General features: G+C 40.4%; 1 protein-coding gene across 8 annotated transcripts in view; it reads right to left on the reverse strand.

The window, feature by feature from the left end:
* The window catches only part of LOC139757651 (uncharacterized), a 200,992-nt gene that overhangs the window by 19,201 nt on the left and 156,551 nt on the right, over positions 1 to 25,240 (reverse strand). For 7 of the 8 annotated variants that reach the window (XM_071678375.1, XM_071678377.1, XM_071678374.1 and 4 more), the window contains 2 exons: positions 20,960 to 24,520; positions 15,729 to 15,861 (listed from right to left, as the gene is read on the reverse strand). In XM_071678375.1, the coding sequence (XP_071534476.1) occupies positions 15,729 to 15,861; positions 20,960 to 24,520 (3,694 nt within the window). Of the gene's footprint in view, positions 1 to 12,756; positions 12,776 to 15,728; positions 15,862 to 20,959; positions 24,521 to 25,240 lie in introns of all 8 variants that reach the window. The other variant, XM_071678379.1, reaches the window with a different exon arrangement.

A 25,240-nucleotide genomic window follows, 5' to 3' on the forward strand; every position in this document is an offset into this window, starting at 1 on the left:
TGAGAGATGTGCAAGGAATATAGTGGATTGGAACGATGTGGGATACTGGGGTCGAAGTGCTGTGAGTGGACTGAACCAGGGCATGTGAAACGTCTAAGGTAAACCATGGAAAGGTCTGTGGGGCCTGAATGTTGATTTAAGGAGCCATGGTTTTGGTGCATTACACATGGCAGCTAGAGACTGAGTATGAATGGACGTGCCCTTTTTTTCTCTCCGTTTTCCTGGCACTACCTTACTGAAGTGGGGGGTAGCGATGCTGTTTTCTGTTGGTCAGGGCAGCGACAGGATTGGATGAAAGCGAGCGAGTATGAAGATGTATGTGTGTATATATGTATGTGTCTGTGTATGTGTATGTTGATATGTATATGTATGTATATGTGCATGTATGAGTGTTTATGTACATATATGTGTATATGAATGGATGGGCCATTGTTCGTCTGTTTCCTGGAGCTACCTTGCTGAAGCAGAAAACAGCGATTATGTATAATCGCAAAAATAAATAAAAAAAAATAAATGAATATATATATATATATATATATATATATATATATATATATATATATATATATATATATATATATATATATATACACTTAATTGCGATCTCCCATGTCAGTGAGGTAGGTCAAGGAAACAGACGAGAAATGGTCCTACCCTCCTACATACACATGTATATACATAAACACCCATACATGCTCATATACATACATATACCTTTCAGCGTATACATACACAGACGTATACATATATACATTCATGTACTTGCTGCCTCCATCCATTCCCATCGCCACACTGCCATACATAATATAGCACCCCCCCAAGGTAGTGCCAGGAAAGAACAAAAAAGACCACAATCAGTCTCTAGCTGTCTTGTGTAAAGCAGTGAAACCACACCTTCCTTTCCATTTCCAGGCCCCACAGACCTTTCCATGGTATACCCCAGACATTTCACATGCTCTGGCTCAGTCCATTTACAGCATATTGACCCTGACATACCACATTGTTCCAATTCACTCTTGTATGTTCAGGCCAGACCATTCAAAATCTTTTTCACTCCATCCTTCCACCTCCAATTTGGTCTCCCGCTTCTCCTTATTCCCTCCACCTCAGACAAATATATCCTCTGTGTCAACCTTTCCTCACTCATTCTCTCAATATGTCCAAACCATTCCTCTGCTCTCTCAACCAAACTCTTTTTATTTCCACACATCTCTCTTACCCTTTCATTACTTACTTGATCAAACCACCTCACACCACATATTGTCCTCAAACGTTTCATTTCCAACACATCCACCCTCCTCCATACAAACCTATCTATAGCCCCTACCTCACAACCATATAAAATGTCATTGTTGAAACTACTATTCCTTCAAACATACCCATTTTTGCTCTTTGTGAGATAATGTTCTCTCCTTACACATATTCTTTATTGCTCCTAGAACCTTAACCCCCTCCCCCACCCTGTCACTCACTTCTGCTTTCATGGTTCCATTTGCTGCTAAGTCCACTCACAGATATCTAAAACACTTCACTCCCTCCAAATTTTCTCCATTCAAACTTATGTCCCAATTAACTTGTACCTCAACCCTACTGAACCTAACAACCTTGCTCTTATTCACATTTACTCTCAACTTTCTCCTTTCACACACCAACTTCTGCAGTTTCTCACTCGAATCAGCCAAAAGAACTGTATCATCCTCAACAGACTGCATTCTTGCCCCTCTCCAAAACTCTTGCATTTACCTCCCTAACCACCCCATCCATATAAAAATCAAACAACCATGGGGACATTACACACCAGTGCTGCAGACAGACCTTCACTGGGAACCAATCACTCTCCTCTCTTCCTACTCATACACATGCCTTTCATCCTTGGTAAAACCTTTTCACTGCTTCTAGCAGCTTCACTCCCACACCATATACTCTTAATACCTTCCACAAAGCATCTCTATCAACCATATCATATGCCTTCTCCAGATCCATAAATGCTACATAACAATCCATCTGTTGTTCTAAGTATTTCTCACAAACATTCTTCAAAGCAAACACCTGATCCACACATCCTCTACCCCTTCATAAACCACATTGTTCTTCCCCAGTCTGATGCTCTGTACATGCCTTTACCCTCTCAATCAATACCCTCCCATACAGTTTCCCAAGAATACTCAACAAACTTATGCCTCTGTAGTTTGAACACCCACCTTTAACCCCTTTGCCATTTAACAAAACAATGGCACTATTCATGCATTCCACAAATCCTCTGGCACTTCACCATGATCCATACAAACATTGAATATCCTTACCAACCAATCAACAACACAGTCACCCCCTTTCCTACCAAATTCTACTGCAATACCATCCAAACCCGCTGCCTTGCCAGATTTCATCTCCTACGAAGCTTTCATCACCTCTTCTCTTAACCAAACCATTCACCCTGACCCTCTCACTTTGCACTCCACCCTGACCAAAATACCCTACATTTGCCACTCTTATCATCAAACACATTCAACAAACCTTCAAAATACTCACTCCATCTCCTCACTTCATCACTACCGGTTATTACTTCCCCACTAGCCTCCTTCACCGATGTTCTCATTTATCTTGTCTTATGCACATTATTTATCCTCCTTTCAAAACATCTTTTTACTCTCCCTAAAGTTTAATGGTACTCTCTCACCCCAACTCTCATTTGCCCTCTTTTTCAACCCTTGCAACTTTCTCTTGACCTGCCACTTTCTTTTATATATCTCTCAGTTATTTGCATTCCTTTCTTGCAAGTATCGTCCACATGCCTCTCTTTTCTCTTTCACTAGCAACTTTACTTCTTCATCCTATCACTCTACCCTTTTTAATCTGCCTAACTCCCATCTTTCTCATGCCACATGTATCTTTTGCACATACTGTCACTGCTTCCATAAATACATCCCATTCCTCACCCACTCCCCTCATGTCATTTACTCTCATGTTTTGCCATTCTACACTCAATCTCTCCTGGTACTTCCTCACGCAAATGTCCTTTCCAAGCTCACTTACCCTCACAACTCTCGTCTCTCCAACATTCTCTCTTCTTTTTTGAAAAACTCGACAAATCTTCACCTTCGCCTCCACAAGATAGTGATCAGACACCCCTCCAGCTGCCCCTCTAAGCACAATAACATCCAAAAGTCTCTCTTTTACACACCTATCAATTAACATGTAATTCAATAATGCCCTTTGACCATCTCTCATACACTCATACATATACTTATATATATCTCTCTTTAAACCAGGTATTCCCAATCACCAATCTTTTTTTTAGCATACAAAACCACAAGCTCTTAAACATTTCCATTCACAACACTGAATACCCCATGTATACCAATTATACTGTCAACTGCCACATTATTCATCGTCTTATTTAAATCACCGAACACTAAAATCCAATCTCGTGCATCAAAACTGCTAACACACTCACTCAGCTGCTCCCAAATATTTTGCCTCTCATGATCTTTCTTCTCATGACCAGGTGCATAAGAACCAATATCATCCATCTCTCTCCATCCACTTTCAGTTTTACCCACATCAATCTAGAATTTACTTTCTTACACTATCACATACTCCCACAACACCTGCTTCAGGAGTAGTGCTACTCCTTCCTTAGCTCTTGTTCTCTCACCAACCCCTGACTTTACTCCCACGACATTACCAAACCTCTCTTCCCCTTTATCCTTGAGCTTCATTTCACTCGGAGCCAGAACATCTAGGTTTCTTTCCTCAGACATACTATGTATTTCTCGTTTCTTCTCATCTTGGTTACATCCACACACATTAAGACATCCCAATCTGAGCCTTCATAGAGGATAAGCACTTACCACTTGACTCCTCCTTCTATTTCCCTTTTTAGAAAATACAATACAAGGAGGGAGAGGGTTTACAGCCCCACTCCCATCCCCTATCCCTGGGGACAGGGGAGAAAGAATACTTCAAATGTACTCCCTGCATGACATAAAAGGGGAGGAAGTGGGGTGCTAGAAATCCTCTCCTACAATTTTTACTTTTCCAAAAAAGGGAACAGGTGAGAATTTTCCCCTCTTAGGGTCAGTCCTCTGTTAATGTTACTTCGCTAATGCGGGAAATGGCAAATATATATATATATATATATATATATATATTCAAACTATTCGTCATTTCCCGCATTAGCGAGGTAGCGTTAAGAACAGAGGACTAAGCCTTAGAGGGAATATCCTCATTTGGCCTCTTTCTCTGTTCCTTCTTTTCGAAAATTAAAAATGAGAGGGGAGGATTTCCACCCCCCCCCCCACTCCCTCCCCTTTAATTCGCCTTCTATGACACGCAGGGAATACGGTGGGAAGTATTCTTTCTCTCCTATCCCTACCTCGCTAACATGGGAGACAGCGACAAAGTACAATTCATAAAAATATATATATATATATATATATATATATATATATATATATATATATATATATATATATATATATATATATATTTCATTATATTCGCCATTTCCCGCGTTAGCAAGGTAGCGTTAAGAACAGAGGACTGGACCTTTGAGGGAATATCCTCACCTGGCCCCCTTCTCTGTTCCTTCTTTTAGAAAATTAAAAAAAAAGAACGAGAGGGGAGGATTTCCAGCCCCCCCCCGCTCCCTTCCCTTTTAGTCGCCTTCTACAACACGCAGGGAATACGTGGGAAGTATTCTTTCTCCCCTATCCCCAGGGATATATATATATATATATATATATATATATATATATATATATATATATATATATATATATATATATATCCTGGGGATAGGGGAGAAAGAATACTTCCCACGCATTCCTCATGTGTCGGAGAAGGCGACTAAAGGGGACGGGAGTGGGGGGCTAGAAACCCTCCCCTCCTTGTATTTTAACTTTCTAAAAGGGGAAACAGAAGAAGGAGTCACGCGGGGTGCTCATCCTCCTCGAAGGCTCAGATTGGGGTGTCTAAATGTGTGTGGATGTAACCAAGATGAGAAAAAAGGAGAGATAGGCAGTATGTTTGAGGAAAGGAACCTGGATGTCTCGGCTCCGAGTGAAACGAAGCTCAAGGGTAAAGGGGAAAAGTGGTTTGGGAATGTCTTGGGAGTAAAGTCAGGGGTTAGTGAGAGGACAAGAGCAAGGGAAGGAGTAGCACTACTCCTGAAACAGGAGTGGTGGGAGTATGTGATAGAGTGTAAGAAAGTAAACTCTAGATTGATACGGGTTAAGCTGAAAGTTGGAGAGAGATGGGTGATTATTGGTGCATATGCACCTGGGCATGAGAAGAAAGATCATGAGAGGCAAGTGTTTTGGGAGCAGATGAATGAATGTGTTAGTAGTTTTGATGCACGAGACTGGGTTATAGTGATGGGTGATTTGAATGCAAAGGTGAGTAATGTGGCAGTTGAGGGAATAATTGGTATACATGGGGTGTTCAGTGTTGTAAATGGAAATGGTGAAGAGCTTGTAGATTTATGTGCTGAAAAAGGACTGGTGATTGGGAATACCTGGTTGAAAAAGAGAGATATACATAAATATACGTATGTAAGTAGGAGAGATGGCCAGAGAGCATTACTGGATTACGTGTTAATTGATAGGCGTGCGATAGAGAGAGTATTGGATGTTAATGTGCTGAGAGGTGCAACTGGAGGGATGTCTGACCATTATCTTGTGGAGGCGAAGGTGAAGATTTGTAGAGGTTTTCAGAAAAGAAGGGAGAATGTTGGGGTGAAGAGAGTGGTGAGAGTAAGTGAGCTTGGGAAGGAGACTTGTGTGAGGAAGTACCAGGAGAGACTGAGTACAGAATGCAAAAAGGTTAGAACAAGGGAGGTAAGGGGAGTGGGGGAAGAATGGGATGTATTTAGGGAAGTAGTGATGGCTTGCGCAAAAGATGCTTGTGGCATGAGAAGCATGGGAGGTGGGCAGATTAGAAAGGGTAGTGAATGGTGGGATGAAGAAGTAAGATTATTAGTGAAAGAGAAGAGAGAGGCATTTGGACAATTTTTGCAGGAAAATAATGCAAATGAGTGGGAGATGTATAAAAGAAAGAGGCAGGAGGTCAAGAGAAAGGTGCAAGAGGTGAAAAAGAGAGCAAATGAGAGTTGGGGTGAGAGAGTATCATTAAATTTCAGGGAGAATAAAAAGATGTTTTGGAAGGAGGTAAATAAAGTGCGTAAGACAAGGGAACAAATGGGAACCTCAGTGAAGGGGGCTAATGGGGAAGTGATAACAAGTAGTGGTGATGTGAGGAGATGGAGTGAGTATTTTGAAGGTTTGTTGAACATGTTTGATGATAGAGTGACAGATATAGGGTGTTTTGGTTGAGGTGGTGTGCAAAGTGAGAGGGTTAGGGAAAATGATTTGGTAAACAGAGAAGAGGTAGTAAAAGCTTTGCGGAAGATGAAAGCTGGCAAGGCAGCAGGGTTGGATGGTATTGCTGTGGAATTTATTAAAAAAGGGGGTGACTGTATTGTTGACTGGTTGGTAAGGTTATTTAATGTATGTATGACTCATGGTGAGGTGCCTGAGGATTGGCAGAATGCTTGCATAGTGCCATTGTACAAAGGCAAAGGGGATAAGAGTGAGTGCTCAAATTACAGAGGTACAAGTTTGTTGAGTATTCCTGGTAAATTATATGGGAGGGTATTGATTGAGAGGGTGAAGGCTTGTACAGAGCATCAGATTGGGGAAGAGCAGTGTGGTTTCAGAAGTGGTAGAGGATGTGTGGATCAGGTGTTTGCTTTGAAGAATGTATGTGAGAAATACTTAGAAAAGCAAATAGATTTGTATGTAGCATTTATGGATCTGGAGAAGGCATATGATAAGAGTTAATAGAGATGCTCTGTGGAAGGAATTAAGAATATATGGTGTGGGAGGCAAGTTGTTAGAAGCAGTAAAAAGTTTTTATCGAGGATGTAAGGCATGTGTACGTGTAGGAAGAGAGGAAAGTGATTGGTTCTCAGTGAATGTAGGTTTGCGGCAGGGGTGTGTGATGTCTCCATAGTTGTTTAATTTGTTTATGGATGGGGTTGTTAGGGAGGTGAATGCAAGAGTTTTGGAAAGGGGGGCAAGTATGCAGTCTGTTGTGGATCAGAGAATGTGGGAAGTGAGTCAGTTGTTGTTCGCTGATGATACAGCGCTGGTGGCTGATTCATGTGAGAAACTGCAGAAGCTGGTGACTGAGTTTGGTACAGTGTGTGAGAGAAGAAAGTTGAGAGTAAATGTGAATAAGAGCAAGGTTATTAGTAATATTACAGTAGGGTTGAAGGTCAAGTCAATTGGGAGGTAAGTTTGAATGGAGAAAAACTGGAGGAAGTGAAGTGTTTTAGATATCTGGGAGTGGATCTGGCAGCGGATGGAATCATGGAAGTGGAAGTGAATCATAGGGTGGGGGAGGGGGCGAAAATTCTGGGAGCGTTGAAGAATGTTTGGAAGTCGAGAACATTATCTCAGAAAGCAAAAATGGGTATGTTTGAAGGAATAGTGGTTCCAACAATGTTGTATGGTCGCGAGGCGTGGGCTATGGATAGAGTTGTGCGCAGGAGGGTGGATGTGCTGGAAATGAGATGTTTGAGACAATGTGTGGTGTGAGGTGGTTTGATCGAGTAAGTAATAATAGGATAAGAGAGATGTGTGGTAATAAAAAGAGTGTGGTTGAGAGAGCAGAAGAGGGTGTTTTGAAATGGTTCGGTCACATGGAGAGAATAAGTGAGGAAAGATTGACCAAGAGGATATATATGTCAGAGGTGGAGGGAATGAGGAGAAGTGGGAGACCAAATTGGAGGTGGAAAGATGGAGTGAAAAAGATTTTGAGTGATTGGGGCCTGACCATGCAGGAGGGTGAAAGGCGTGCAAGGAATAGAGTGAATTGGAACGATGCGGTATTCCGGGGCCGACGTGCTGTCAATGGATTGAACCAAGGCATGTGAAGCGTCTGGGGTAAACCATGGAAAGTTCTGTGGGGCCTGGATGTGGAAAGGAAGCTGTGGTTTCAGTGCATTATTACATGACAGCTAGAGACTTAGTGAGAACAAATGGGGCCTTTGTTGTCTTTTCCTACCACTACCTCGCACACATGAGGGGGGAGCGGGTTGTTATTACATATGTGGCAGGGTGGCGATGGGAATGAATAAAGGCAGACAGTGCGAATTATGTACACGTGTATATATGTATATGTCTGTGTGTGTATATACATGTATGCGTTGAGATGTATAGGTATGCATATTTGCGTGTGTGGACATGTATGTATATACATTTGTATGTGGGTGGGTTGGGCCATTCTTTCGTCTGTTTCCTGGTGCAACCTCGATAACGTGGTAGACAGCGACAAAGCAAAAAAAATAAATAAATGAATAAATAAATAAATATATATATATATATATATATATATATATATATATATATATATATATATATATATATATATATATATATATATATTTTTTTATTATTTTGCTTTGTTGCTGTCTCCCGCGTTAGCGAGGTAGTGCAAGGAAACAGATGAAAGAATGGCCCAACCCACCCACATACACATGTACATACATACACGTCCACACACGCAAATATACATACCTATACATCTCAATGTACACATATATACACACACACACAGACATATACATATATACACATGTACATAATTCATACTGTCTGCCTTTATTTATTCCCATCGCCACCCCGCCACACATGGAATAACAACCCCCTCCCCCCTCATGTGTGCGAGGTAGTGCTAGGAAAAGACAACAAAAGCCCCATTCATTCACACTCGGTCTCTAGCTGTCATGTAATAATGCACCGAAACCACAGCTCCCTTTCCACATCCAGGCCCCACAGAACATTCCATGGTTTACCCCAGACGCTTCACATGCCCTGGTTCAATCCATTGACAGCACATCAACCCCGGTATACCACATCGTTCCAATTCACTCTATTCCTTGCACGCCTTTCACCCTCCTGCATGTTCAGGCCCCGATCACTCAAAATCTTTTTCACTCCATCTTTCCACCTCCAATTTGGTCTCCCACTTCTCGTTCCCTCCACCTCTGACACATATATCCTCTTGGTCAATCTTTCCTCGCTCATTCTCTCCATGTGATCAAACCATTTCAAAACACCCTCTTCTGCTCTCTCAACCACTCTTTTTATTTCCACACATCTCTCTTACCCTATTATTACTTACTCGATCAAACCTCCTCACACCACATATTGTCCTCAAACATCTCATTTCCAGCACATCCACCCTCCTGCGCACAACTCTATCCATAGCCCATGCCTCGCAACCATACAACATTGTTGGAACCACTATTCCTTCAAACATACCCATTTTTGCTTTCCGAGATAATGTTCTCGGCTTCCAAACATTCTTGAAGGCTCCCAGAATTTTTGCCCCCTCCCCCACCCTATGATTCACTTCTGCTTCCATGGCTCCATCTGCTGCCAGATCCACTCCCAGATATCTAAAACACTTTACTTCCTCCACTTTTTCTCCATTCAAACTTACCTCCCAGTTGACTTGACCCTCAACCCTACTGTACCTAATAATAACCTTGCTCTTATTCACATTTACTCTTAACTTTCTTCTTTCACACACTTTACCAAACTCAGTCACCAGCTTCTGCAGTTTCTCATATGAATCAGCCACCAGCGCTGTATCATCAGCGAACAACTGACTCAGTTCCCAAGCTCTCATCCACAACAGATGGCATACTTGCCCCTCTTTCCAAAACTCTTGCATTCACCTCCCTAACAACCCCATCCATACACAAATTAAACAACTATGGAGACATCACACACCCCTGCCACAAACCTACATTCAACGAGAACCAATCACTTTCCTCTCTTCCTACACGTACACATGCCTCACATCCTCAAAAAAAATTTTCATTGCTTCTAACAACTTGCCTCCCACATCATATATTCTTAATACCTTCCACAGAGAATCTCTATCAACTCTATCATATGCCTTCTCCAGATCCATAAATGCTACATACAAATCTATTTGCTTTTCTAAGTATTTCTCACATACATTCTTCAAAGCAAACACCTGATCCACACATCCTCTACCACTTCTGAAACACACTGCTCTTCCCCAATCTGATGCTCTGTACAAGCCTTCACCCTCTCAATCAATACCCTCCCATATAATTTACCACTAATACTCAACAAACTTATACGTCTGTAATTTGAGCACTCACTCTTATCCCCTTTGCCTTTGTACAATGGCACTATGCAAGCATTCTGTCAATCCTCAGGCACCTCACCATGAATCATACATACATTAAATAACCTTACCAACCAGTCAACAATACAGTCACCCCCTTTTTTAATAAATTCCACAGCAATACCATCCAACCCTGCTGCCTTACCAGCTTTCATCTTCCGCAAAGCTTTTACTACCTCTTCTCTGTTTACCAACTCATTTTCCCTAACCCTCTCACTTTGCACACCACCTCGACCAAAACACCCTATATCTGCCACTCTATCATCAAACATGTTCAACAAACCTTCAAAATACTCACTCCATCTCCTTCTCACATCACCACTACTTGTTATCACCTCCCCATTAGCCCCCTTCACTGAAGTTCCCATTTGCTCCCTTGTCTTACGCACTTTATTTACCTCCTTCCAAAACATCTTTTTATCCTCCCTAAAATTTAATGATACTCTCTCACCCCAACTCTCATTTGCCCTCTTCTTCACCTCTTGCACCTTTCTCTTGATCTCCTGCCTCTTTCTTTTATACATCTCCCACTCATTTGCATATTTTCCCTGCAAAAATCGTCCAAATGCCTCTCTCTTCTCTTTCACTAATAATCTTACTTCTTCATCCCACCACTCACTACCCTTTCTAATCTGCCCACCTCCCATGCTTCTCATGCCACAAGCATCTTTTGTGCACGCCATCACTGCTTCCCTAAATACATCCTATTCCTCCCCCACTCCCCTTACCTCCTTTGTTCTCACCTTTTTCCATTCTGTACCCAGTCTCTCCTGGTACTTCCTCACGCAAGTCTCCTTCCCAAGTTCACTTACTCTCACCACTCTCTTCACCCCAACATTCTCTCTTCTTTTCTGAAAACCTCTAAAAATCTTCACCTTCGCCTCCACAAGATAATGATCAGACATCCCTCCAGTTGCACCTCTCAGCACATTAACATCCAAAAGTCTCTCTTTCGCGCGCCTATCAATTAACACAATCCAATAACTCTCTCTGGCCATCTCTCCTACTTACATACGTATACTTATGTATATCTCCCTTTTTAAACCAGGTATTCCCAATCACCGGTCCTTTTTCAGCACATGAATCTACAAGCTCTTCATCATTTCCATTTACAACACTGAACACCCCATGTATACCAATTATTCCCTCAACTGCCGCATTACTCACCTTTGCATTCAAATCACCCATCACTATATAACCCGGTCTCGTGCATCAAAACCACTAACACACTCATTCAGCTGCTCCTAAAACACTTGCCTCTCATGATCTTTCTTCTTATGCCCAGGTGCATATGCACCAATAATCACCCATCTCTCTCTCCATCAACTTTCAGTTTTACCCATATCAATCTAGAATTTACTTTCTTACACTCTATCACATACTCCCACAACTCCTGTTTCAGGAGTAGTGCTACTCCTTCCCTTGCTCTTGTCCTCTCACTAACCCCTGACTTTACTCCCAAGACATTCCTAAACCACTTTTCCCATTTACCCTTGAGCTTCGTTTCACTCAAGAGCCGAGACATCCAGGTTCCTTTCCTCAAACATACTACCTATCTCTCCTTTTTTCACATCTTGGTTACATCCACACACATTTAGACACCCCAGTCTGAGCCTCAGAGGAGGAGGAGCACTTCCCACATGACTCCTCCTTCTGTTTCCCCTTTTAGAAAGTTAAAATACAAGGAGGGGAGGGTTTCTGGCCCCCCACTCCTGTCCCCTTTAGTCGCCTTCTACGACACGTGAGGAATGTGTGGGAAGTATTCTTTCTACCCTATCCCCAGGGATAATATATATATATCCCTGGGGATAGGGGAGAAATACTTCCCACGAATTCCCTGCGTGTCGTAGAAGGCAACTAACAGGGGAGGGAGCAGGAGGCTGGAAATTCTCCCCTCTCATTTTTAATTTTCCAAAAGAACAAACAGAGAAGGGGGCTAAGTGAGGATTTCCCTCAAAGGCTCAGTCTTCTGTTCTTAACGCTATCTCGCTAACACAGGAAATGGCGAATAGTATGAATATAATATATATATATATATATATATATATATATATATATATATATATATATATATATATATATACTATTTTTTTATTTTTTTTCATACTATTCGCCATTTCCTGCATTAGCAAGGTAGCATTAAGAACAGAGGACTGGGCCTTTGAGGGAATATCCTCACCTAGCCCCCTTCTCTGTTCCTTCTTTTGGAAAATTAAAAAAAAAATGAGAGGGGAGGATTTCATTATACTTGAATGCCGTTTCCTGCATTAACAAGGTAGTGCCAGGAAACAGACAAAGGTAGTAAATAAATATGATTGTAAAATTTTTGTCTGTCTTTTGACAAATGTAAACAGACTGAAATTTGTTAAAAAATAAAATCTCATTTCCCCTTTGAACTTTAACAAATCCTAATACTGTTTAAAAACATTCTCAATATTAATCTTCATACACATATTGTTGTTAGAGCCAATGAGACAGTAATCATAACACATGCATATATCAGACTTGCATTACATCAATAATTCATACCATTGTGCCTGGCCGAGCCCTGTGGTAAAACAACACACGGGAAAAGTTGATTAGTTGATGTGTACACCTACAGGAAGATTTAACACTCTAGTTAAATGTAATACACATTGATTATTAGTTATATTAATATATCACTGATCTACATTTATAATCAGTTAAGTACATTAATAATGGGCATAAAGAAATTTCATACTACTTGAAATCCACAAAACATACATGAATACATCCAAGATATTAACAGTGAACTAATAAAAAAAAAATGCTTACTAGTCATAACTACAAATGAGATATCTCATAAAAATCCTTAGCAAGACATATTCTGACGGAAAGAAACTTTGTGTTATTAAATGAGCTAAAATGATTTTGTAAAACTCAGTTCGACCATGAAAGGCCTAACAGAATCATAAATGCCAATATAAACTTAAACAACAAAATGGGTTAACCACACCTAGTTGCCACTAATAGGCCCCAGCCAACCAAGAAACCTGCATTTTAAGCCCACATATATATATATATATATATATATATATATATATATATATATATATATATATATATTCCAACAATGACAATTCAATTCTTGAAGTTTCACCTTCATTCCTCAATTCTAAATGGAATCCATACACAAGCAACAGAGAGAGAAAAGATCTGCTGGGAGGAATATCAAAGTTTCTTGAACTCATGTATACCTTAAGAAAAATATCAACCAAAACTAACCAATATTAAAAGAAAGAAGCAGTCGAACAATAAGCCACCAAACAACAACCGACTCACTTTCCAGGCTCTTTTGTCCTCAACACACTGCATACTCATCCCTCTCTCCAAGACTCTTGCATTTACCTCCCTCACTATCCCATCCATAAACAAATCAAACAACCATGGGAACATCACATATCCCTGCTGCAGACCAACCTTTACTGGAACCATTCAATCTCCTCTCTTCCTACTTGTACACATGCCTTATATCTTTGGGAGCAGGAAAGTGAACCAGTTTCTGTTTGCTGCTGAGATGGCTTTGGTGGTAGACACATGTAAGAAATTGCTTGACTTTGGGGGTGTGAAAGGAAAAAATTGAGAATTAATATAAATAAAAGTTAAATAGTTTAGCAGAGGAGGCAAGCAGGTTGGCTGCAGACTGAGTCTGAATGGAGGAAATGGAATGCCTTACATACCTGGGAATGGAATGCTAGCTATATGGGATGTGTTAAGCATACAAGGTTAAGGGAACAACTGTAGGATGGCGCGAAATCCTATTGAAGAGCAAATGCATGAGTATGAGTGGGCGAAGAGATGAGTGAAAGTTTCAGCATACATGAAGGTGTGAGGTTGGTCTGTGTGGTTCGCCTGTGTGATGTCACCATAGCTTTTTAACACACATATCAATGGAATGATGAGAGAGGTGAAAGTAAAATTTGGGAAAACAGGTGTAGAAAATGACTGTGATTATAAGGTATGGTGGCTAGTGACATGCCTGTTTGTGCATGATGCTATGTTTGTTGAGAATGAAGAGGAAATGCATAAGGTTCTATGTGTTTTATGAAGTGTGTAAGCATAGGCAATTGATGGTAACTGTGAGCAAAAGTAAAGCAATGGGGTTTAAAGGGAAATAGAGTTAAGATAGATTCTTCAAAACCCTATGGAGTGAGAGAAAAAAAGTACTATGTTACAGAGATGGGGAGAAATACTGAATGAGGTCACAGAATTTAAGTATTTGGGAGCTATCTTGGGTAAGTCTGGTGATATGGAAGGAGAGATAAGGGAGAGTGCATTACAGGGTAGAGTCAATGGGTCCCTTAACAGACTAACAGGTATTGAGCTGTGCATAGTAAAATGAGTCACTGGGTCCCTTAACAGAATAATGGATGATAGAGATGTGTGAAGGTAAAGAAGGGATAAGGGACCGTAATCCTCCAAAGCCTGACCCATGCAGCCGAAAAATGGATATGGGATAAATTATAGAGGTCGAGAATCCAGGCTGTGGAAATGAGCTACTTAAAAAGAATATGTGGTATGACTTAAAAAGAATATGTGGTACGACTAGGAGTAATGAAAAAGAAATGCAAGGGTGTATGAGAGATCTGACGAGGCAAAGAATGCAAAGGGAATGAATTGTGGAGTGGTTTGTAAGGATATTCAATGTATGTATGGTGCCATGTGAGGTGTTGGAGGACTACTAAATGTCTGAATTGTTCCATATCTACATAGGTACGGGTATAAAAGAGAATCCTTAAATTACCGAGATATAAATATGCAAATAGTCACACTCATACAGCCTAAATTCAAAAATGGCAAGTACTGACACCTCTCAACAAGAACTGAACAAAACTCTGGCATGGTTGCCTCAAACTAAATGGCTGTAACATTCATGGAAAGTAGAACATGACTAACATCTAGCTTCACTCTTGTGGGGAAAATATGGCAACTTGAAATACTGGATTATGATCGACTGGAGCCTACTAAGTCATCAAGGGTTTATTATAGTTAACTGATCAATTTCTAAGGTTTCTGTTGACACACATCATCCAACAGGGCCTCTCCTGGTCAAGTTAAGGTTCACAGTCCCAGCTAAAGCATAACAGGAAATATACTGGAAAAACAGTAGCAACAACTCTTCACATTTATCAAGCATAATCACTTTCATATGAGCATTAAGAGTCTCAAGATATAAGAATACTTGCAAATTTAAGTCCCTGTACACCTTGCTCTCATCCTTAAATTATAGTGAAAGTTTAAAAATCTGATATTTTCCAATAAAAATTTTTTTTTTGGTCTAAGGTTTTGAACAACACCTATTATTAAGATAAAGAACTTTCTGGACATTCATCTATACTCTCTTTAATCCTCCTCTTCAAAGTCTGACTTTAATGAAATTTCATATATTAATAATAAGTGGATGCTTTTTATCAATGTATCTATTTAAATTTAATCTCGACCTGTTATAAAAAAAAAAACTGTAGCCTTGAAGAACTTACCTTTACGCTTCCGTCTACCACGATGCATGGATCTAAGCTGAGAGTACTGATGACCAACTACCTCATCTTCCTCTGTTTCAGAACTGCAACCCTCACTTGACTCCATCATTCCATCCAAAAGATTGGCTCGAGCCTAAACCCATGAGCATTATAAAATGATTAATGTTCTTTGTAAAGATAATCAAAACCAACAAAAATAAAAATATGCAATATATAATAACCATTCTGGTATAAATTAAAGAATAAACAATTAGGAAAATAATTCAATACCAGTTCCTTTTTTCATCTGCAAATTTCATGTATATGCAATTTTTCCATTTACCTTTGTAAAATGGTTAACTATCTATTTATATCTCTTATGACCATTCCCTTTAGAAATTCCCATCAAGGGGCTGGTGGCCACGGCTAAAGAGTCTCCACTTATCCCTGTCCTTACATGCCTGCATTGCATACACCATTCTATGCATTCTTCCCCTCTGGTAATTGGTATTTAAACTTCCTGACTCATTTTTTTATTCATTTTTTCTTTCATTCTAAATTTCTTTATCAACCTAAGAAAATTTCAAGAAGTGGCACTGGAAGTCACTAGTTATGGAGAGACTATTGCCATTGTCACCCCCTTGAGGGAGTTCCAGTTAGGAGCAGGCATCAGAGATATACTAACCTGGGCAAGCAGTAAACCTAACTAGGGCCCAAGATACAATGAAAACTTTTAGAATCCTCAATTTTATATATTACATTCCTGAAGTAAACAAGAAATAGCTGCCCCAAAAGGAAATGGAATGTATGATAGGTGATGTTTTTAATATCATGAACTGTCATGCAAGTCACAAGCTAAGTGGTCCTTGAAGTTTCCTATACACCCTACTTTGCATAAAACCCATGCCTTGGTATGCTTTTTACTTCAAGTAATAACTTACTTTACCTTGCATCTATTTTATCTTACACTAACACAATAAACCATTCATGCCCCAGATTATATTAAGTAAAATCTGAAGGCTTAGTACAGTATTTACTTTAGGTACTAGAGTTGAAATTTTTTTTTTTTGTGTTAGCCGAGATGACATGGGCAACTAACACCCTCATCAACGCCATCCCATTAATGCTCTCTCTCTCTCTCTCTCTCTCTCTCTCTCTATATATATATATATATATATTATTTATCCATTATACTTTGTCACTGTCTCCTGCAGTGGCGAGGTAGCACAAGGAAACAGATGAAAGAATGGCCCAACCCACCCACATACACATGTATATACATAGTATATATGTCCACTCCCACACATATACATACCAATGTATACATATATAAACATACAAAGACATATCCATATATACACATGTACATAATTCATACTTGCTGCCTTTATTCATTCCTATCGCCACCCCATCACATATGAAATGACACACCCCCTCCCCGTGCATGCATGTGAGGTAGCACTAGGAAAAGACAACAAAGGCCACATTTGTTCACACTCAGTCTCTAGCTGTCATGTATAATGCACCGAAACCACAGCTCCCTTTCCACATCCAGGCCCCACAAAACTTTCCATGGTTTACCCCAGATGCTTCACATGCCCTGGTTCAATCCATTGACAGCAAATTGACCCCAGTATACCACATTGTTCCAATTCACTCTATTCTTTGCACGCCTTTCACCCTCCTGCATGTTCAGGCCCCGATTGCCCAAAATCATTTTCACTCCATCCTTCTCCCACTTCTCCTCGTTCCCTCCACCTCTGACACATATATCCTCTTTGTCAATCTTTCCTCACCATTCTCTCCATGTGACCAAACCATTTCAATACACCCTCTTCTGCTCTCTCAACCACACTCTTTTTATTACCACACATCTCTCTTACTCTTTCATTACTTACTCGATCGATCAAACTACCTCACACCACATATTGTCCTCAAACATCTCATTTCCAACACATCCACCCTCCTCTGCACAACCCTAACTATAGTCCATAACTTGCCATCATATAACATTGTTGGAACCACCATTCCTTCAAAAATACCCACTTTTGCTTTCCAAGATAATGTTCATGCCTTCTATACATTTTTCAACGCTCCCAGAACTTTCACCCCCTCCCCCACCCTGTGACTCACTTCCGCTTCCATGGTTCCATCCGCTGCCAAATCCACTCCCAGATATCGAAAACATTTCACTTCCTCCAGTTTTTCTCCATTCAAACTTACCTCCCAATTAACTTGTCCCTCAACCCTAATAACCTTGCTCTTATTCACATTTACTCTCAGCTTTCTTCTTTCACACACTTTACCAAACTCATTCACCAATTTCAACAGTTTCTCACCCAAATCGGCCACCAGCACAGTATCATCAGCAAAGAACAACTGACTCACTTCCCAAGCCCTCCCATCCACAACAGATTGAATACTTGCCCCTCTCCAAAACTCTTGCATTCACCTCCCTAACAACCCCATCCATAAACAAATCAAACAACCATGTAGACATCATGCACCCCTGCCACAAACTGACATATACTTATCCTTATTTGTCACATTTTTGTTACAAGCAGCATAAAATAATCCAAATGTTCAGTGACCTATTCTCCCAACTTAGCTAACCTAAGACATGTTCTAAAAATCAGTGCTTGTACTGTTGCTTTCCAGTACAATAACATCAGTAAGACCTTAATAAATAGTAGGCCAAATCATGCAACAACTGGGAGTGTTTATGCCTTCAAATGCAAGGCATGTAAATATATCTATATAGGCCAGAAAGGTAAAACTAACAGAGAGGTGTTATTGGCACTGTCATTCAGTATGCAAGGATGACCACAAAAATGCGATCGCTAAACACAGTCAAGAAAATGATCACCCCACAGATCTTGAAAATCCTGTTACTTTAAACCCCTCTGCTGATCATGCCACAAGCAACATCAGTAAATGTCTTAACTGCTAATACTAAGAACTTTAATTTGTCCCCAGGCAATTTTAAAGCCCATCCTAGCATTAACAGAATCATTATGAGAAAATTAACAAAACACGAAAATAAAAAGTTGTTCAAGACCCACCCAGCTACCCAGGTCAATCCCTCCTTTGTTACCGCCTTAATCATTTTCCCTTACAATGGTTACAATCAAAGCAGACAGTGCTTGTTCTACAAAGACTGGTGTTGGATGGCAGGAATCAAGTGTGATGGTGGGATTTAAATAACTAAGTACAAGCATCTGACATGGACTGTCTCCACAAAACATGCCATGCCATATGTACAGAAAAATTAAATATAATTGTACGAACTCCTCCTGAAGTGTGATTTCACCTTCACACTATCATCATGGGCATGTGTGATCATCATATATATATATATATATATATATATATATATATATATATATATATATATATATATATATATATATATATTTTTTTTTTTTTTATACTTTGTCGCTGTCTCCCGCGTTTGCGAGGTAGCGCAAGGAAACAGACGAAAGAAATGGCCCAACCCCCCCCCCCCATACACATGTATATACATACGTCCACACACGCAAATATACATACCTACACAGCTTTCCATGGTTTACCCCAGACGCTTCACATGCCTTGATTCAATCCACTGACAGCACGTCAACCCCGGTATACCACATCGCTCCAATTCACTCTATTCCTTGCCCTCCTTTCACCCTCCTGCATGTTCAGGCCCCGATCACACAAAATCTTTTTCACTCCATCTTTCCACCTCCAATTTGGTCTCCCTCTTCTCCTTGCTCTCTCCACCTCCGACACATATATCCTCTTGGTCAATCTTTCCTCACTCATCCTCTCCATGTGCCCAAACCACTTCAAAACACCCTCTTCTGCTCTCTCAACCACGCTCTTTTTATTTCCACACATCTCTCTTACCCTTACGTTACTCACTCGATCAAACCACCTCACACCACACATTGTCCTCAAACATCTCATTTCCAGCACATCCATCCTCCTGCGCACAACTCTATCCATAGCCCACGCCTCGCAACCATACAACATTGTTGGAACCACTATTCCTTCAAACATACCCAATTTTGCTTTCCGAGATAATGTTCTCGACTTCCACACATTCTTCAAGGCCCCCAGAATTTTCGCCCCCTCCCCCACCCTATGATCCACTTCCGCTTCCATGGTTCCATCCGCTGCCAGATCCACTCCCAGATATCTAAAACACTTCACTTCCTCCAGTTTTTCTCCATTCAAACTCACCTCCCAATTGACTTGACCCTCAACCCTACTGTACCTAATAACCTTGCTCTTATTCACATTTACTCTTAACTTTCTTCTTCCACACACTTTACCAAACTCAGTCACCAGCTTCTGTAGTTTCTCACATGAATCAGCCACCAGCGCTGTATCATCAGCGAACAACAACTGACTCACTTCCCAAGCTCTCTCATCCCCAACAGACTTCATACTTGCCCCTCTTTCCAAAACTTTTGCATTTACCTCCCTAACAACCCCATCCATAAACAAATTAAACAACCATGGAGACATCACACACCCCTGCCGCAAACCTACATTCACTGAGAACCAATCACTTTCCTCTCTTCCTACACGTACACATGCCTTACATCCTCGATAAAAACTTTTCAGTGCTTCTAACAACTTTCCTCCCACACCATATATTCTTAATACCTTCCACAGAGCATCTCTATCAACTCTATCATATGCCTTCTCCAGATCCATAAATGCTACATACAAATCCATTTGCTTTTCTAAGTATTTCTCACATACATTCTTCAAAGCAAACACCTGATCCACACATCCTCTACCACTTCTGAAACCACACTGCTCTTCCCCAATCTGATGGTCTGTACATGCCTTCACCCTCTCAATCAATACCCTCCCATATAATTTATATATATATATATATATATATATATACATTTTTTATTTATTCATTATACTTTGTCGCTGTCTCCCGCATTAGCGAGGTAGCGTTAAGTACAGAGGACTGAACCTTTGAGGGAATATCCTTAATCACAGTTTCCTGCATTCTATATATAACCCTAGCCTAAGCCAGGTAAACATTTTATCATAATTGAACAGCAGGGTTGACTGTGGACTGATTGCCATAACCAGAATTCGAAACTATGAGTCTGAATCTGAGTAACCAATGAATGCATCATGGTCAGTTCATTATAATAATCTAAATTTAATCTTCTTACCTCTCCCTATAAAATTTCTAAACCCAAAATTATGAGAACCTTAAGTTATGAATTTACTCTTACCTGTGGATCCTGAAGATCTATGTGTGGCTGAACCCTGACCCAGCCAGTGCCTAAACCAACAGAGTCTCCTGGACTTGTGGCTTCATTTCCAGTAATGCCACCAAGTCCCAACCTCCTCTTCTTCTCCTCTTCTTCCTCTACCTGTGCCATTCTTTGTAACTCTTCCAACATCCCAGCAGGATTCTCACTCAAACTCGGAAGTTCACAATAATCACTTTGTGGTCTTTTAGGACTAGACAAGCCTAATGTTTCTTTAATAAAACTATGCCGTTTACCCTCTAAGCTACCTCCAACAGGTTTGTTAGAACCATTAGAATTCTGCTGTAAGAAAACTTGACTTTGCAATTCTGTTGGAGGCTTTGGAAGAGCTCGGCTTGTTATGCGCTTGGGTACAGGTGGAGACTCCGTTAAAGACACCTTGTGCTCGGGTACTGGTAACACATTACAAAAAGCCATGCTTGTTGAACGATAGGGTACCGGAGGAGCAACTATTGTTGCTGGAGTAGGTACATTGCAACAATTTCGGTCAGGTACTGGAGGAGGAGGATGTGGTCCATCTGATAATGTACAAGAAGTCAGCTCCTCTGTAATAGAATTTGTACCAGGAAGGTGTGGGGCGCTCCTGATGGGCACCTTTGGAACATGTGTGAGTGGTACCTCCACTTCACAAACAGGTGTTACCTGAGGAGGGGCCAAACTAGATGACCGGGAAGGCACAGAGGGCACTGGTGGGGAAGCAGCCGACAAGACTGGTAGGGTAGAAGGTGGCACAACTGGAAGGGAAGTTGGTGTAGCTGTAGTGGGACACCTGGCAGGAATACAGTTACCACAGGGAGCAACTCTACCATGTTCTTGAAGACAAGCTCTTGGTTTTGCAGGCACAGGAGGGCCAGCTTTGGTCTTTCCTGTATTTCCAGTACTTGTTTTCCACTGCAAAGATGGTAATGTTTTCATAGAAAAATCATTTGCAATATTACACTGATTAGAACTTTCTCTTGGTGATGATTTGGGAAAAGTCCCACGAAACAGAACCGAGGCTAAAGATCCTGAGTTTTCAATTGTGCTTCCAATCTTTAGCGAGTGACTTTTATCTTTTTCGTCTTGTGCTTCTCTTTCTTTACAGTATTTCTGTTGTTCTACAATGAAGCCAAGAACTGATGCTAGAGCCTCTTTATGTGTTCCTCCTGCTTCTAAATCTTGCAATTTCTCAATAGTTAACAATCCATCTGATGTTGCTAAGCTCTTGGATGATGCTGCTAAACTCTTACTACTTTCAAACTTAACAAGGCGGTAGAAATCTCTAGTAAAAACAGTATCAACACACACATCATCAGCAAGCTCTTCCTCATGCTCTCCCACACTAGACGTTTCTTGACTTGCTCCTTTTGATGCCTCTTGACCACCTGCCTCACTGCTACAAAATGATACTCTTTTTAGCTCTGGCAAGTTACAGATCTGTTCACAAAAATTTTCAAAGTCAGAGCTACACTTTGAAACACCTTCAGAACAACAAGAGAGTTGTTCACTACTTGACCAAACAGCAGGTTGGTCAGAACATCCAGATCTAGGAGACAGAACAATATTATTTTCTTTAGAATTATCTAGCTGCCAACTCTTGGTTAGCTCTTTTTTACTAGACCAATTTAAATCTAAATCTGCTTTAAAGTATGTAGCACCATTCCAGAGGAACTCATTGTTGTCTTCCTCTAACTCTGGGGTAGCCTCTTGGATGGACGGTAGAGAGCCTTGATGGGCACCACTAGTTCCCACACTCTCACTTCCCTCACCTTCCCCACAAACCCCACTTAGATACTCAGAAGATAAATCTAATGACCAGTCCTCCAGTTCTGCATGACTGTAAGTAGGAGAAAGATACTTTCTCTGGTTTTCTTCTGAAGGCCATAGTTCTTCACTACTACCTGAAGTAGTGTGTTCTTCTCTGACATACACATGACTTCTTTTGAGACTTGCTTGCCCTGCTGATCTCTTTAAACTTCTTGTGTTACTTGCTTCTTCTAATACTTCTTCTGTTGATGGAGACCTTTCTGCAATATCTTTTTCTGAAACATGTCTTTCTAAGCTAGCTGTGGGCTTTGAGTTATGAGCACCTTTTCTTTCCAAGTACAGCTGAGAATCAGAATAACAACGAACTGGTTTATCTCTTTCTACACATGATGGTACATGGTAACTATGTCTATATAAACTTTCATTTTCTGGTTCTTGAATGGGTATAAAAAATATGTCAGAATTATTGTCCTCCTCGTCATATATAACACGAAGTCCATCACAATACTCAGCATTACTGGCTGAGGATACCTTTCTCTCCTTAACTAAAGTCCTTTCACTGGTGTTATTATTTCTCTCAATGGAATTACTATTACTTTTACTAGAACCTTTCCTGGACAGACTATCACTAACATTACTTGCAAAATCCTGATCTGGGCATTCAATTGGAGTGACAGGATGAGGCTCTTCCTGAACAGTGGTAACAGTACACGTGGTAACACTGTCCTTAACCTCAGCCTGAACATCACTAGACATAGTGGAGTAACCCTCATCCTTGGTGGTTCCTTCTATGTTTTCCTCACCTGTTGTGTTTTCATTACCCACATTCTTCATGCCAATCTTGGATAGGTTTTTATTAAACACTCCCTTGTTTTTTTCCTCACATGAAAATACTGATAATTCAATAGGAAAGTTATCAGCATTAGTTTCTGTTAATGATTTCATCAATTTTTCCTTAACCTGAAGTATATTACAAATTTCATCTTTATTCACATTATTTACAAGTAAATTTGCATTTTTCTCAACTGGAGAACTTAGTAGTTCTTCCTTATCAATAACTTTTATCTTTGATTTATCAAAGGCAAGGTTATCAATCTTTGCTTGAAATACTTGGCAATTCTTCTGATCAGAGGAGTTAATCAAATTGGCAGCTACTGATTCCAGAGATAGAGGAGAAAATTTGCTGACAGCCGAGTCCCTGTCAGGAGATGGGGACATTACCTTTGTTTCACTTGATCTCTCATGTCCAGTTGGAGGACAGCTGCTGCCAATCTCTCTTGAGGATAGAACAGGGTGTGTATGAAAATTGGAATGAACAGGAGATTCTGAACTGCCACTACTACTTGTACTTGCTCTCTCTGTTCCAGTAATTATTTGATCAGATTGGCTCCATATATTAATTCCATCATTTAATCCTTGATTCACTGTTGGATCCTGCTTACTTCCAACTGCACCCTGAGGAGAACTAGCTAAGCTGAGGGAAGTAATGATATCATACCAACAAGTAGTTGTGGTAGTGTTTGTTGTGGTGATTGTTGTGGTTGTCGAGGAAAGTCGCTCTTGAGAGGTATAGCAATCTTCTCCTAATCGAACACTACTTGATGTGGTGGTATTGTGATCAGTGAGTGAGTGTGTGGTTGGGATACTGGAGTCAGACAACAACTGGAGACTTGAATGAAAATGGCCATGGGAGGAGGTATGGTCACCAAGGTGGCTTCTACTGCTCTCTTCAACATGCCATGAAGCAACCCATCCTCCTGGAGGCCAAACCTCACCCTGTTGATTAAAAAAGTGACTTTAGTGTATTTTTGTAATCACTATCCATTAAAGTAAAAAGTTAAATAAAATTCGTATTCAAAATGCTATTTCTTACCATCCAGCAGAATGGCCCATGCAGTTTCTTCCATTAATCCCCATCCTTCCACACTTATAACCCACTTAACCCTACTTACTTACTTTGCCTTTCCCAGCATAATGCTATACTGTAAAATAATTTAAATGCATTATCTACCTATTCTATTCCTGGGAATAGGGGAGAAAAATTCTACCCTAGTATCTCCTGGATGTCATGTAAGGTGACTACAATTAACTCTAACCCACGCACTGCCATTCACCCGAGCATGTTCAAGCCCCAATTGCTCAAAATCTTTTTCACTTCATCCTTCCATCTCCACTTTGGTCTCCCTGTTCTCCTTGTTCTCTCCACTTCTGATACATATATCCTCTGTCAACCTCTCCTCAATTAATATCAACAAATGTCCAAACCATTTTGGCACACACTCTTCAGCTCTCTAAAACACTATTTGTTACCACACATCTCTCTTGCCCTTTTATTACTTCTTTGATCAAACCACCTCACACCACATACAGTCCTCAAATATGTCACTTCCAAAACATTCACTTTCTTCCAAACATCCTCATCTATAGCCCATGCCTTGCATCCATATAACATTGTTGGGACTACTATATCTTGAAACCAACCCATTTTTGCCTTTC

The sequence above is a fragment of the Panulirus ornatus genome, chromosome 27 (assembly GCF_036320965.1).
Source record: "Panulirus ornatus isolate Po-2019 chromosome 27, ASM3632096v1, whole genome shotgun sequence".
Lineage (NCBI taxonomy): Eukaryota > Metazoa > Arthropoda > Malacostraca > Decapoda > Palinuridae > Panulirus > Panulirus ornatus.